The following is a 15,494-nucleotide window of genomic DNA, read 5'->3' as shown; positions in this document are numbered from 1 at the left end:
GTCTTGTCTGTGGCCTCTTCAGGCACCTTCCCCTTGCTCCCTTACTTACAGCCCGATTCGCCCACACACTTCCAAGTGCAGCTTCTCTCAGCTTCAGCACCGTCTTAGCTGTTCTTCATCCCTCTGCCTGCTTGGCTTTCAGCTTCCTTAAAGCTTACAGGAATTGCAGCTGCCTCTAAACTGGGCTGCTCTATATATCCCCTAGTAAAAAGAGCTGCTCAGAGTGAGCCTCTAGCAGGTGATGCCATAATTTGTAGCATTTGCATGTTACTGAGCTGCCATGCTAAGAATTTAATTGTCTGTGCCACCAGCTCTGGCATTTTAAGAGTTGCAGAGCCTGTGATGGTTTCTTTTATTGCTGAAATATGTTTCTCAGCTACAGTGCTTTTTAAGTCTGTGCTAACCAAAGTGTAATTAAGAGCCCGTGGAGTACAATTGACATAAACTGTTTAATCCTGGAAGTGGCTCTAGTGTAATGAACATTTGGTGTGATCATATTTAGGACTCTGGCTTGCAAACTAGTCCATAAAAATATCAGCAGCTAAGATGCTGCTGTACCCATTTGTCCTCCTCTGGCTGACTCTTCCTGGTAGCAGAGACAAGATGGAGAAGGTGCCTGCTGAGAAGCATTCATTTACTGCCCAGTGCTTCTGTGCAACTCACCTTTGTCAGCAATTTAATGCCATACTTACATGAGGATGAACTGGAACACCTAAGGCAGGGGTATATGCTCCCATCTGATTGTTGCCAGCCTTTGACCACAGGTTAATAGCCCCTGACAAAATCTATTAATCCTTTGTTTTACACTGTCCCAGATAGGCTCATCCAGATTTGTGTCAGAGCCTTTCAGCTATATTTGTATAACAAACCCTTAGTGTTGTGGCTCTGTTAGCTCAGGATGTGGAAAACACTTTTACCTCTTGCACAGGCATAGCAATTCCAGCAGGAGGAGGCTGCCAGGAACCCAAAATCTAAGGGAATGTTTTTTCTCCCCCCCTCCCCAGGGAATGGGTCTCATAAACCACGTCTTCAATGCAGACAGCCTGAAGAAGCTGTACGTGTCCAACCTGGGCATCGGGCACACCAGGTACTCCACCTCGGGCATCTCGGAGCTGCAGAACTGCCAGCCCTTCGTGGTGGAGACGCTGCACGGGAAGATTGCCGTGGCGCACAACGGGGAGCTAACCAACGCCATCCGCCTCAGGAGGAAGGTTGGTGCTTCCCCTGGGGCTCTGCCTTCCTCTCCTTCTGAGTATGAGGCAGCTCTCAGCAGGGGCATTCCCAACTAGATCAGGTTGCCCAGAGCCCTGTCGAGCCTCACCCCAAATATCTCCAGGGGTTAGGCCTCAACCACCTTCCTGGGCAACCTGTTGCAGTGTTCCAGCACCCTCCTGGTGCAGAACTTGTTCTTCACATCCAATCTAAATCTGCTCTGCTCTCATTTCAAACCATTACCCTCATCCTGTCCCTGCAAGCCTTTTCAAACAGTCCCTCTGCAGCCTTCTCGTAGACCCCTTCAAGTACTGGCAGGCTGCTATGAGGTCTCCCTGGAGCCTTCACTTCTGCAGAGTCACAGAATGTCAGGGGCTGGAATTGTCCTTGAAAGATCATCTGGTCCAAGCCCCCCTGCCTGAGCAGGATCACCTATACCAAATCACACAGGACACTCCCAGCTCCCTCAGCCTGTCCCTCACAGCAGAACTGCTCCAACACATTGATCATTTTCATGGTCTCTTCTAGACCCACTCCTTCTGATCCATGCCCTTCCTGTGCTGAGGGCTCCAGGGCTGATGTTGTTGGATTAAAACCAGTGGAGTTTTTTTTAGTGTTGGTAACAGTTTTCTGTTTTCTGTCTTAAAAGCTTATGAAGCATGGTGTAGGGCTCTCCACCAGCTCTGACAGTGAACTCATCACCCAGCTGCTGGCTTTCACACCTCCTCTGGAAAACGACGATACAGCCGACTGGGTAGCCAGGTGAGGAGCATGGCTTCTGGAGTCAGCCTCATCTCAGCATGGCCTGCAGCTGCAGGTGCACCCAGCCCTTCGTGTGGCACATCCTTACCTTCACCTGTGTCTCATTTCAGAATAAAAAACTTAATGAATGAAACTCCAACTTCATACTCACTGCTAATAATGCACAAAGACATCATCTACGCTGTACGTGATCCCTACGGGAACCGCCCGCTCTGCATTGGTCGCCTTATTCCAGTAGGAGACATGAATGGAAAAGGTAAACCATAGCTGCAGCTATATATAATCTCCATATGCATTTACAGATACATGTATATATGCAGATAGATATATAAAACAGATTTCAATTTGTGCCTGAAATCTCTGCTCAGAGTAATTAGAGCTGCACTTACTGATGTGTAAGTAGGAATACCTGATGCAGAAGTAACTTCTGGAAAGTCAAAACAAAGCAAAAACGTTGGTAATTAAAAGTAATTTATAGGGAAAGTGCAAACATCTTTTCTTTTCCCAGAAGGGCACTGTAGGCACTTGATGACAGTGTCAGAGTGGGGCAGCCCAACTCTTACAGAGTATTTGGGACAATGTAATGAACATCTCATTGCCTAAACAGGAAAGCAGGGGGGAACAGAGTCGTAGAAGGGTTAAGGGCCCTCTGGAAGTCATTTGGTCCAAATGCCCTGCTCATGCAGGGCCACCTAGAGCTGATTGCTCAGGACTGTGTCCAGTCCAGAAATAAATCTGGTTTCCTCCTGCCTCCTGTAGTAAAGTGCAGGATTACTGGCAGTGCATTTCCATATTCCAAGCACTCCCAGTCACACATGCAGTAATGGAACATTGCACAGTGAATTTATGGGGGGAAATTCCTGGAGTTCCTCTTTACCCTGCCAATCAGCATTTCCCATGAAATGAGAGGGAGGTTCCACCTCAACACAAGGGAGAACTTCTTGACTGGAAGGGTCCCAGAGCCCTGGCACAGGCTGCCCAGAGAGGCTGTGAAGTCTCCTTCTCTGGAGCCTTTCAAGGCCTGTCTGGATGTGTTCCTGTGTCACCGTACAATTATGGTCCTGCTCTGGCAGGGGGGTTGGGCTCGGTGATCTCCTTGGGTCCCTTCCAGCCCCTGACATCCTGTGAGCCTGTGAAATCTGTTCATGCAGAATCATACAGGATGCCAGGCTGGAAGGGACTCCAAGGATCATCTGGTCCAACCTTTCTAGGCAATAGCAGAGTCAAAATGAGCTGTCCCAGAACCCTGTCAAGCTGAGTCTTAAAACTGTCCCATGTAGAGGACTCTACAGCTTCCCTCAGGAGATGATTTTAGTGCCTGACTGTGCTCCTGGGGAAACCCTTCCTTCTGGAGTGCAATGGGAATGTCCTCAGTAGTAACTTTTCCTCATCACCCCTTGTCCTTTCAGTGGGACTCCACGTTAGAAGGCAGTCTCCGTCATCCTGACGGCCACCCTTTAGGTGCTGGTCCATGATAATAAGTTCTTCCCTCAGCCTTCCCTTGTATAAAAATAAAATGATTCAAAAGCAAAGCAGTTAATGCTACCAGGTCTTCTCAGAACTTGGCCATTTGAGCTCCAAGGCAAATGACCAAGGCTTCAAAAGCACACAACCATTCCTTACCCTGCCTCACACGACTTGTTCTTTCCTGTGCCATCTCTGAGATCTCTGCTTGCAGTATCCACTGTCATCAAAAGCATCTAACACAATTAGCACAGGGAAAGCAAAGAGCCTCTTGTGTGAACAGAAGTAATTCTGTCTAGCTGAAGCCATGGAGCCACAGCTGGCAAAGCTTGCAGTAGCGCAGAGACAGCAAAGGTAGTTCTCTAAACTCTCTCTTCAGGAGCTGTGACTGTGATGCTGCTACTTCCACTTCTGCCTAGAACAGATTTGTGCTGATCATGTTGTTATTTTTTATCTTTTATTAATGCTAGAGAAACTTTGGCCTGCTGTACCTCCTAGTTAGAAATGACAGCAGCCTGGCTGTGCTCTGGGCAACCAAAACCGCAGCAAGCCACATCCTGCAGTGGAAACACAACTGTGGGGGGGGAATGATGGTACAGAGAATTGTGGACTCTAACTGCAAAGTCTTTCCTTTCAGGAAAAGATAACAGTGAGACAGAAGGATGGGTAGTCTCTTCTGAATCCTGTAGCTTTTTGTCTATTGGTGCAGAGTAAGTGCCCTGCTTCTCACTTTATCTGAAAGCTCTCCTCAGGCAGTGGTTAAACATTAAACCTCAGCTTGCCGAATATCACAATCTATAACAATATGAAAGGCATTAAGGGTGAATTAGTTGGGCTGTTTGGAGGGAGTTGTTTTGCCAGTCCTGAGTTTTGCCAGTTTATTTTCTTGAACAGATAAATGGACAAGAATTTGGTGCTGAGAAAGTGACAGTAGAGACAATTTCCCCGTTGTAAAGTAATGCCTCTTACTTGTTGCATTAAACTTGGTTACTCACGTAACTTAACTCTAGCCTTGTGTGCAGCTGTGTCTAGCTGAGTTACAAAATAGTTCTTCAGCTAGAGAAAGGCCACACTGGCAGCTGACAGGCTGGACTCACCTGAGCTGTAGCATATGCTGTGTGACAAGCCAGCCTCCTTGTTAGAGAGAAATGATGGGCACCTAAACTGCTTCCATGCATGCAACACCCATCAGAACCAGAGCATGAAATGACATTCACATTACCTCTCTGTTCTAGTGGGAGGTGTCCCTGCCTAGGGCAGGGGGGTTGGAACTGGATGAGCTTTGAGGTCCCTTCCAACCTTAACCATTCTGTGATTCTGTGAAAGTCTGGTATTTTCCCTGGGCAAAAAGAGAAGGGTGAGAGGCTCTTTGTGAGACTGCAAATTGATCTTTTCAAGTTTGGACTGGAAGCAGTTGTGAACTGGGATATAATTCCAAGTAAGACAGGTGATGAGGAAGCATAGTTCTACTTCCCTAACCAGACGTTAGAAAAATGCAGTTTAAAGAGTAGACCAATAAGTCAAGTTGGATCCTCTTAACCATCATAGAATCACAGAATGGCTCAGCTTGGAAGTGACCTCAGAGCACCACTCCTCCAACCTCCCTGCCATAGGCAGGGAACCTCTCAACTAGACTCAGCTGCTCAAGGCCTCATCCAACCTGGCCTTCAGTGCTCCCAGGGAGCAGGCAGCCACAGCCTCCCTGGGCATAATAAAAATCTGAAAAAAATGTGTTAAGAACACAACTCCTGAATAAACCCAGGAAGTGAGCTGACTGCACTGTGGAAATCTTTCATTCCATTCTGCAGTATTTTGTTTTATTTCTAGTCTTCTGCTGCAAGTTTGTCTGTGTAGTAACTATTCCCTGCTGCTAACAGGGGCTTGAGACAGTTTATTCTGTGTCTGGCTAAGAAAAGCTGGATGCTGAAACATTCAAACTCTGAGTTAAGAGAGGCCTGCCATGTAGACTCCACCAGCTGAAGCCTGTGGGTTTTTAAAAGAAGCAGTTTTGGCTAAAGTTCTGCAGTAGGCAGTGCTGCTGCCTGCTAATGCTCGTCCCTGACCAGCAAATAACCACAGGTTTGCTCACCTTTGGTTTATGTGATCCCCAGTATTTGGGGATACATTTAGATTGAGATTGTTAGAGGAGCTACCAGAGGCCTCATGAAAGGATCTAGAATAATATTTAGTAAAGGGAAACTTAGTCACAAAATCACAGAATTCAGCAGCTTGGAAAAGACCTCTAGGATCATGGAGTCCAACCTATCACTTGACCCTTCTCATTAACTAACCCATGGCACTAGGTGCCTCATCCAGCCTAAAAGTAAACCTAATAGTATTCCTTTGTACCCCTAACATATATTCCTTTATTTCTTCAGACAGAATTGGAATGCACATTTCTAGTCAGCTTGATGCCATTCAGAAGTGGCTGCCTGTCACCACTAGGCAGCTGTTTCCTCAGATGCTGGCTTGTGGGGCAGGATTTTTTGGGGTACCATCTTTACTCTTGATTATATTTGGCAGAGTCCCTGTCCCTGGAGGTGTTTGGGAAGGGACTGGATGGGGCACTTGGTGCCATGGTCTGGTTAACTGGGCAGGGCTGGGTGACAGGTAGGACTGGATGAGCTTGCAGGTCTCTTCCAATCTGGTTGATTCTCTGATTTTTTGAATTGCATTACAATGCTGATTGGCTTTCATAGTCCTCTAGTGTTGATCCAGGACTGAAAGCATTACAGTGTTTCATCTCAATTAAACCTCTGCTGGACTCTCTAGTGCCAAGTGTTAATTTAGTGCTTCTGGGTACTAATTCAGACTGTTTTAGTAAGGGTCACTTACCTTAAAAGACTCCAGGTCAAATCCTAAGAGGGAAGAATGTCCAAAAGCATTTTTTGCCTGTCACTTGAATCTTGTTTATATCTCAAACCTTACCATCCATGGTCAGGGCAGTTCTAAACCCAATCTGTTTCTCTTTCAAGGTACTATCGTGAGGTCCTTCCTGGGGAGATTGTGAAGATATCCAGATATGATGTCCAGACGCTGGACGTTGTGCCACGACCTGAAGGAGATCCATCAGCATTCTGCATCTTTGAATATGTTTATTTTGCAAGACCAGACAGTATTTTTGAAGGTAAGAAGCTGCAACATGCAGATCTCCTCCCTAGAGTGTGAGATGCTAGCCATGACTCTGCAGAGGACCTGGGATCATAGCAGGGCACCACTGAATGTGAGCATGGAGCTGGGACAGAATGGATTGGCACCGTTCTTGAGGAGATTAAACTCACCAGCACCTTGTTCCTGGCTGTGCATATGGCCACAGTCAGGCTGCATGCACAGTCCTAATGAAGGGACGTAAAGCCCCACAGGCATGATTAAGGTAGAGGAAATATCCCCTAAGTGACAGACTTAAGAGAGGAACTTTGTTGATTCTTGGAAAACTTCTTTAAAAATGAAACTTTTGAAACTTTTTGCTGCTGTTTTCCTTGCAAGGGATTTCTTCCAGGAAGCTGATTTTAATGGAACTTGTAAATGTGTGCATTGTCTCCTTCTCGAGGTTGTCAGTCAAATGCTTTTATGATTCAGTAGAAGCCTTCAGAAATTGTCTGTGACAAAGTATTAGCCAGGACTGTCAGACCTAGCAAACAGACTTTGCTTTCCACACCCATGGCATCTGTCCCTCCTGTACAGCTCCCCACCTTTAGAAAGGCAGCTTCACCCCACTTCTCTTTCTTTCCCAGCCCTCCTACCCTTCAGTATCCTCACTTCTTTCATTCCTTACCACTGTACCTTTTGCAGTACCTCATCTCATCACAGTGCCTTGTTCCCTCTCATATTGTACATTTTAGCATCTTGGGCCCCTTATGCCCTTACAAAATTCGAGGTGAGTTTTGCTGAATGCCTCATAGGTAATAAGCAGGCAGAGGCAGACAGCAAGGTTGCACAAACTTTGCTGGAGAAGCTTAGAAGTAGAATGTGCCTGTTATGAACAGGCCTAAGTTCTACTTCCTTCCTTCTCACTGACTTCTGTGCCTGCAACTTGCCACATGAATTTAGAATCATAGAATCAGTCAAGGTTGGAAGGGACCACAAGGACCATCCAGTTCCAACTCCCCTGCTATGGGGGGACACACCCTACCCTAGAGCAGGCTGCCTACAGCCTCAGCCAGCCTGGCCTCAAACACCTCCAGCCATGGGGCCTCAACCACCTCCCTGGGCAACCCCTGCCAGCCTCTCACCACTCTCCTGCTCAACAACTTCCTCCTCACATCCAGTCTGAGCCTACCCATCTCCATTCCCCCCAGTCCTGTCACTCCCTGATACCCTAAAAAGTCCCTCCCCAGCTTTTTTGTGGGGAAATATGTATGGAAAGCTGAAAGCAAATCTCAGTGATGCATACCAAGAAAACCAATTCTTGCTGTTCTTAGGTCAGATGGTGTATTCGGTCAGGAAGAGATGTGGGCAGCAGCTTGCTATAGAAGCACCTGTGGAAGCAGACCTAGTCAGCACTGTTCCAGAGTCTGCTACACCAGCAGCTCTTGGTTATGCAGAGAAGGTAATATGCTCATTTGTTTCTTCCCCCCAAGCATGCTTACACATGCCTCTTTTTATGGTGGAGTGCTATGGTGTGTGCTGCTCTTTCGGTTTCAAACCATCCCCCCAGTCCCAGCAGGCCCTGCACAGAAGTCTGTCCCCAGCCACCAGAAGGTCTCCCAGGCTGAACAACCTCAACTCTCAGTCTGGCATCACAGCAGAGCCCTTCCAGCCCTCCCAGCATTGCTGTATCCTCCTCTGGCCCTGCTCCAACAGGTCCCTGTCCTTGCGCTAAGGACTCTGCACTCACTCTCCCCTTGTTACACTCAGCATCTGGAAACCCTCCTGTGTCAAGCCAAAGCTACAGCTCAGTTCTCCAGACCTGTTCAACACTTTTAGCTGCCTCCAGTGAGAGATTTAAATGCTCAGCACTTCCCTGCAGCATCTTGTAACAGTGGTGTTGCAGCTCTCCACCCTCAGAGCTCAGCTCTTCTGCTTCATTCTCTTAGCAAGCAGCTCGTGGCTGAAGCAACCCTCCCCGCCAGAGGGTGCCCAGCTAGGACCTCCTCCTTCCAGCACATGAAGTTAAACCTCCTAAGCAAGGAGTGCAGGTCCAAAGCAACAGTTTTGTATTGGTCAAGCTTCACATCTTGAGTACACCAGCTACTCCATCTGACTCAGCCGCACTTGGGTTTTCACTTGTTGTTTTGCTATATTGAGACATTTCAGATACTTTAATTGAACTGAACTCACACTGAGTCCTAAGGTTGCTTGAAAAAGAAGCAGGGCCAGAGCCCAGGCAGTTGCTTCAGTGTGAATCCTGACGCAGTGTCTGCTGCTTGCAGTGTGGGCTGCCCTACGTGGAGGTGCTGTGCAAGAACCGGTACGTGGGCAGAACCTTCATCCAGCCCAACATGAGGCTGCGCCAGCTCGGCGTGGCCAAGAAGTTTGGTGTGCTGTCTGATAACTTCAAAGGCAAGAGAGTGGTTATCATTGATGACTCCATCGTGAGGGGCAACACCATTTCACCCATAATAAAACTACTGAGAGAGTCAGGAGCAAAAGAGGTAAGTTGAAATTCAGTCGTTCCGCTGCAGCTGTAGACAGAAGATTGATGGGAGGGTAAAGCACAGAGCTTTGCCTTCAGTTCTGCTTTTTGGCTGTTTCCTTGCTGAAAAAGGCTAGTGTGCAAAAAACAATGGGGGGTGGTGCTGATGGGCAGGCATGTTAAGAAGCTTCCCTTCTGTGATTAAATTTTGGGTGAATGTGGGGAGAGGAAGAGGTCTCACAGCACTCTTTGGCAAATAGAGAATGGAAAATGAATCAAGATTAAAAAGTCAAATATCAGCGTGGTGTCCCTGATGTGTGGCTTGTGGCACTGCATTACCACATGCTGCGGTAAGTAGAATCATAGAATCAGTCAGAGTTGGAATGGACAACAAGGATCATCCAGTTCCAACCCCCCTGTCATGGCCAGGGACACTGCACACTAAATCAGGCTGCCCACAGCCTCGTCCAGCCTGGCATGGAACCCATTCCAGGCTCTCACCACTCTCCTGCTCAACAACTTCCTCCTCACATCCAGCCTCACTCTCTCCACCTCCAGCTTTGCTACATTCCCCCACTCCTGCCACTCCCTCACACCCTTTAAAGTCCCTCCCCAGCTTTTTTGGAGCCCCCTTCAGATCCTGGCAGGCCACAAGAAGGTCCCCTGGGAGCCTCCTCTGCTCCAGCCTGCACAGCCCCAACTCTTTCAGGCTGTGCTCACAGCAGAGCTGTTGCAGCCTCTCAGCATCCTCCTGGCCCTGCTCTGGACACTCTCCAACATCTCCACAGCCCTCTTGTCCCAGGGGCTCCAGAGCTGGATGCAGGACTCCAGGTGGGCTCTCAGCAGAGCAGAGCAGAGGGGGAGAATCCCCTCCCTGGCCCTGCTGGCCACACTGCTGCTGCTGCAGCCCAGGCTCTGCTTGGCTTTCTGGGCTGCAAGTGCACACTGCTGGCTCCTGTGGAGCTTCTCCTCCAGCACCACCCCCAAGTCCCTCTCCTCAGGGCTGCTCTGCAGCCACTCACTGCCCAGCCTGGATTTGTGCTTGGCATTGCCTCCACCCAGCTGCAGGACCTTGCCCTTGGTCTTGTTGAAGCTCCTGAGCTTGGCTTGTGCCCACCTCTGCAGCCTGTCCAGGTCCCTCTGGATGGATCCCTGCCCTCCACACGTAGCACACATCATAACTCAACCAGAGCACAACTTTTGAATGGTGTTAAGGATGTTTTAATTGAAACACAGTGCACGAGGCTGACACTAGAGAAACCTGCAGCATGTTTGACTTTGTAAACTGAAATGTGCTTCAAGAAAAGAGCACACTCAGGATGGGACTTGCAATAGCATTAGGACAACTTTCTCCTTCTCTCCTGCTGGGTTGGCATCTGAAAATAATCTTTGTCTCACTTTTAAGCTTTCCATGAGTCTGGTGCAGTGCTGCATTCTTCATCAGTATTGTGCAGAAGTAGTCCTTTGCTGCTGGGTTGTGATCTGCTGACCTTCACTTACAGTGGTCTGTTTTGAACTCTGCTTTTACTCAGGTGCACATCCGTGTGGCTTCACCTCCCATAAGATTTCCATGTTACATGGGAATAAACATTCCAACTAAAGAAGAACTTATTGCCAACAGACCTGAGTTTCTCGATCTTGCAAACTATATAGGTAAATGCTGTTCTTTTTTGTTGTTGTTGTTCCACTGTAGCTATTCTATTGTCTGCATCAAAATAAAACACATCACATCAAAGCAAACCTGACAAAATCATGAGCTCGATGCACTGAATGTCTGTGTTGTGAGCAGCCTGTGGGTCAAATCAGTTTACCTGTGTAAATTCAGTGACCTTAGTGCAATAGAAAACACTGGAATATCTGCATAAGCCTGTTACAAATAAGGTGTGACAGCACAGCTTTCAAATGCTAAAAGCTTCTGGGAAAGGTTACAGCAGCATAGCAGGAAGAAAATCCATGGTGAAAATCTGTCCTGTAATGAAAAGCTAACAGAGTTTCACTTTCATGTTCATCAAACTGTGTCTGGAGTTTGTAAACACCCACTGGTTCTTCTGCAAAGTTCAGCTTATGTAAATAGCTGCATTATATGTTTCACTTGGAAGGAAACAGCATTTGAAACTCATCAAAACATGGTAAATGCATTCCCACAGCTCTGGAATGAGTCATGCTTGCAGAACAAAAGAAGCAGCAACACCTTAGGTGGTTTGTGATGTGCCAAATAGCTGCAGGGTATCAGCAGTGGAAGTCACGTGAAGGCTTGTGAGGGAGCAGATAACCAGAGATGGCCTACTGGGCTCTAAAGTACTTTTTAGAGTGGTGTAAGAATACAGCAGTGGTCACAGTTAGGAAACAGTAAACTCACATTTCCTATGTTCTGATTACTCTCACTGAATTCTTTCCCCCCAGATGACTGTGAGGGCAGGTTGAAATCTCTCTAGCTTGTAGCATCTCATTTGTAAGTCTTAGTCACAAAATAACACATGCAAAGGATGGAAAACTAACAGGAAAAGGCATTCAGACTTTCCTCCTGGTAGAATATATGCATGGACTACACAGTGCATTATTTCACATGATGGTCTTCCCAGAAAGGGTTGGTATTCCTTAGGTGTGCAGCTTGGGAAGCACCAGCCTTGTGCATCTGCTCCCAGACCCCAACTACAGGGCAGCTCAGGGAAACTGTCAGGAGTTTAGGTAGTCCTAGAGTCATGGAATGGTTTAGCTTAGAAGGGACCTCAAAGTTCATCCAGTTCCAACCCCCTGCCATAGGCAAGGACACCTCCCACTAGAACAGATCGCTCAAGGCCTCATCCAGCCTGGCCTTGAACACCTCCAGGGAGGATGAGGCCTTGAGTGACCTATTCTAAGTGGGAGGTGTCCCTGTCTATGGCAGGGGGTTGGAACTGGCTGAGCTTTGAGCTCCCTTCCAACCTGAACCCTTCTATGATTCTCTAAGTAAGGTGAGCCAGCTGGCATCACAATCCATACAGCAATGCACTGCACTTCAAGAAGCACTGTGTTTGGTACAGTACTGCAGCCCTAACTGCTGAATCCTTTCTTCCCTCTAGGAGCAGACAGTGTGGTGTATCTTTCCGTGGAAGGGCTGGTCTCCTCCGTGCAAGAAAGCATCAAAGCCAGGCAAGCAAGTGAGAACAGCCTCAAAACCCAGAGGTCCCGAGCTGGGAAGATTGGTCACTGCACAGCCTGTCTCACTGGGGAGTACCCTGTAGAGCTGGAGTGGTGAATGTTTAGTGGGTGGACATCAGTTCATCTGCTCTTGAATGTTACCTTCTTCAAGGATGCCTTCTTGCTAATAGCCTTCTTACACTTAGGTAATACAGAAAGCCTATTGCAGCTAATTGCAGTTACTAAACCAGATCTCTACAGTAAAGACCTAGGGCAAGCCCAATGTGCTGATGGAAACAATGTAAGCAGATGGCAAATACAACATGAAGTATTTTTGCTGCACAACTGTGCCTTCTATTCTCTCACACATACTATAAAACCAAAGGTTTTGTCATTCTGTAGCAGTCCCAGAGGCCTTTGTTTCAGTCTTGCTCCAGAAGACCTCCCTGTTAGACTTGTTCACAGACCATGGAATCCTGTGGTGTACTTCCAAGTTGTCAAAGCCTTAATGCAGAAGTATGGGAAGTTTGCTGTCCTCCCTTGGGAAAAATACCAGATTGGGAAGAATCAGTTTGTGCCCTCAGCAGTTCTCACAGAGAACTTTGGCATCTGTAGCCCAACAGCCTTTGTGAATCAGTAAAACCTCCTCTGTCACAGTCTGTGAACATGTCTAGCAGGGAGCTTTAAAACACCAAGACTCAGGGAAATGCTCAGCCAAAAGCTCTCAAGTCCACTACAATTACGTTATCTTCACCTGCTTTCACTAGTTGCCAGTAGGATGTGGAAGGAGAAGAAACATTTGGCACTGGGATCTTTTTTTTCTCTGGTTTACATCTTGTTTTCTCTAGTATAAAGTCCTGACACGTTCTGAAGTCTGAGCTAAGGCTCAGTTTGCATTTCATAGGTCAAGGTCCAAAGGAAACTGACAGATAAAGTCACTTCCCATTCCAAACAGTAAAAACGATGTTAGCAGCTGAAGTTGTGAGTTGGATGGAGTCTTATTTACTGCACTGCTGCCTTTACAGTAAATGCAGTGTTTAAGAACAAGAGTTCTGCAGGCCTGCAGGCTATGAACACGTACTGTGGCCACACTTGTGTGCCTGCAGACCACTTGGCCTTCTGTGGCTGTGTGGCAGTGACCCCCAGCAGCACCTTTGCAAAACTACTGCAGATTCACGCACAAGTGTAAAAATGCTTTGTATGCCTCAGGGGTTTTCACTCAACACCAGCAACTTAACTGTGGATTTGCTATTTATGGGTTTTGGCCTCATGTGACTTGTGAGGCTGTTTTAAACCAGGTTTAAGAGCCTCTTCCTTCCCCATCACCTTCCACATAGTTGAGGATCACAGCACTGGAGCTTAAATTCAAAAGGGAGCTTTCTGATGTGGGATTTGTAGCAATTGTGCCTGAAAGACAATCATGAGACAAAAGTCCCAAGCCAAGAAAGCATGGAAATGAAGTCGAGGCTGTGCCTCCTGCAGTGGAATCAGAGCCTACTTGATGTCAGACCTATGGGAGAATTAGATTTTCGTAGCATTTAGCTCATGTGTGTTCTTCACCGAAGTCCAGATCTGCATATTGCAGGATAGGTGTGGATCTCCTTTAATTAGATCTACTAGATCTAATACAATTAACTAATCAGCAAGTTTGGTTCTTTCAACAGAACCATGAGTGTACCTGGACAGCAAAAAGACCACAGGGTGGAGCTACTCAGCCTCCTCTTCCAGGTTAACCAGACTGGACGTGAGGAGGAAGTTCTTCACCATGAGTGGTGAGAGCCTGGAATGGGTTGCTCAAGGAGGTATCACAGTATCATCAGGGTTGGAAAAGACCTCACAGATCAAGTCCAACCCTTTACCACAGAGTTCAAGGCTAGACCATGGCACCAAGTGTGTTTAAGGCCAGGCTGGCTGAGGCTGTGTGTGGCCTGCTCTAGGGTAGGGTGTCCCTGGCCATGGCAGGGAGGTTGGCACTAGCTGATCCTTGTAGTCCCTTCCAGCCCTGACTGATTCTAAGAAGTGTGAGAAAACAGAAAATTGCCATTCCCACTTCTCACCTTTCTTCTTTCCTGCCCTCAACAAACCCAGTCATTTTCACAGGAAGCTGTAAGCTGAGCGAGCTCTTAAGTGACACTTGCAAGAGGAGCCCTTTCTACTTGAGCTAGAAGCTTAGGTGTGCAGGTTAGCAAGGCTGCACGCAGAGGTCTGCAGAAGTAGCTGCAGTTGTCTCTGGAACAGTCTGCAAGTGGAACTTGCACAAACATCCTTTACCTTGTTTTCAACAAACCCTTGGTTTTGAAGGCTAGGAGTAATCGAGTGTTAGGTGGCAGAATGCTCCTGTGAAGAAAGTGTCCTTTGCCCTCTCTGTGTCACCCCTGTCAGGTTTTTAGGTACACTGTTGCCTGGTTTTTTGAAGTTAAACAGGAGATCCGTTTCAAATGTCCTTTTCCTTCACTGGCACTGCCTCAGGCCGTTTTTAACCGCAGCAGACAAGACAGGCAATGAGCACACTGAGGGAGGAAACGCCGGGTTTGGGTGTTGCTGCTTGTATTATCTTGATGTGCTACCGTGCAACCATTCCTGCTGTTTCCCATGTACAAGTGCCACGTTGTCATGTGCAAACTGTGACAGAACAGTGCAAAGCTAATGTCTTAACTTCTCCCACGTGTCAATGCTAAACATGGTTATGAACTGGTCTTGTAATCGCTCTCTTGGCTGCCCTCGCCGGCAGGACGCACCAGAGGTTTCTTTAATAAAGCCACCTTGAAAGCGCCTCGAAACTGCAGTAAATCATTTGGTGTCTTACACTAAGTCTCCCTGTCCTGCATGCTGCCGACGAGGCACTACCGGTGCCCCCCAGCAGCGCCGCCTTTCTGTCCCGTCACCTCACTCCCGGCTAGCGCCTCTGAAACCCAGCCGAGGGCGGAGCGCGCCCCGGCCGCTCCCGTGTGCCCGCAGGGAGCCCAGCACGGAGCTGCAGCTGAAGGCCTCCCTCCCCGCCACCGCAGCTCAGAGAAGGAGCGAGGGCTCCTCGCCCGCCCCGCCGCCACAGCGGCCGGCCCGTCCAGCCCGCAAACCACGTCTGTCCCGTCCAAGGGCGGCAGCAGGGCACGGAAGCCCGGGACCACCTCCGGGGCGTGTGGCGCGGGAGCCTCGGCTCCTAGCTCTGCTCCTTGCGCTCCTTCTCGTGAACGAGGAAGACCTGCCGCGGCTATAGGGAGGGCTGCACGGCTCCGGCGCACTCCCCGGTTCCTCTCTCCTCAGGCCCTGGGCAGAGCGGGGAGGGCTGGCAGGGCTCCGGCGCGGCTCCGGCGCACTCCCCGGTTCCTCTCTCCTCAGGCCCTGGGCAGAGCGGGGAGGG

General features: G+C 48.3%; 1 protein-coding gene across 2 annotated transcripts in view; it reads left to right on the top strand.

Annotated features, from left to right (window-relative positions):
- PPAT (phosphoribosyl pyrophosphate amidotransferase) overlaps positions 1–14,913 on the top strand; it is a 53,009-nt gene extending 38,096 nt beyond the window's left edge. For both annotated transcript variants that reach the window (XM_064149337.1, XM_064149338.1), the window contains exons 3-11: positions 1,005–1,211; positions 1,862–1,974; positions 2,085–2,230; positions 4,076–4,148; positions 6,414–6,565; positions 7,860–7,987; positions 8,811–9,032; positions 10,546–10,666; positions 12,076–14,913. In XM_064149337.1, the coding sequence (XP_064005407.1) occupies positions 1,005–1,211; positions 1,862–1,974; positions 2,085–2,230; positions 4,076–4,148; positions 6,414–6,565; positions 7,860–7,987; positions 8,811–9,032; positions 10,546–10,666; positions 12,076–12,251 (1,338 nt within the window). In that variant the 3' untranslated portion in view covers positions 12,252–14,913. The remainder of the gene's footprint in view (positions 1–1,004; positions 1,212–1,861; positions 1,975–2,084; positions 2,231–4,075; positions 4,149–6,413; positions 6,566–7,859; positions 7,988–8,810; positions 9,033–10,545; positions 10,667–12,075) is intronic.
- Positions 14,914–15,494: the final 581 nt, after the last annotated feature.

The sequence above is a fragment of the Pogoniulus pusillus genome, chromosome 9, assembly GCF_015220805.1.
Source record: "Pogoniulus pusillus isolate bPogPus1 chromosome 9, bPogPus1.pri, whole genome shotgun sequence".
Taxonomy (NCBI): domain Eukaryota; kingdom Metazoa; phylum Chordata; class Aves; order Piciformes; family Lybiidae; genus Pogoniulus; species Pogoniulus pusillus.
Note: the sequence above shows the minus strand (reverse complement) of the source record. Positions and strands in the feature narration are given on the sequence as shown.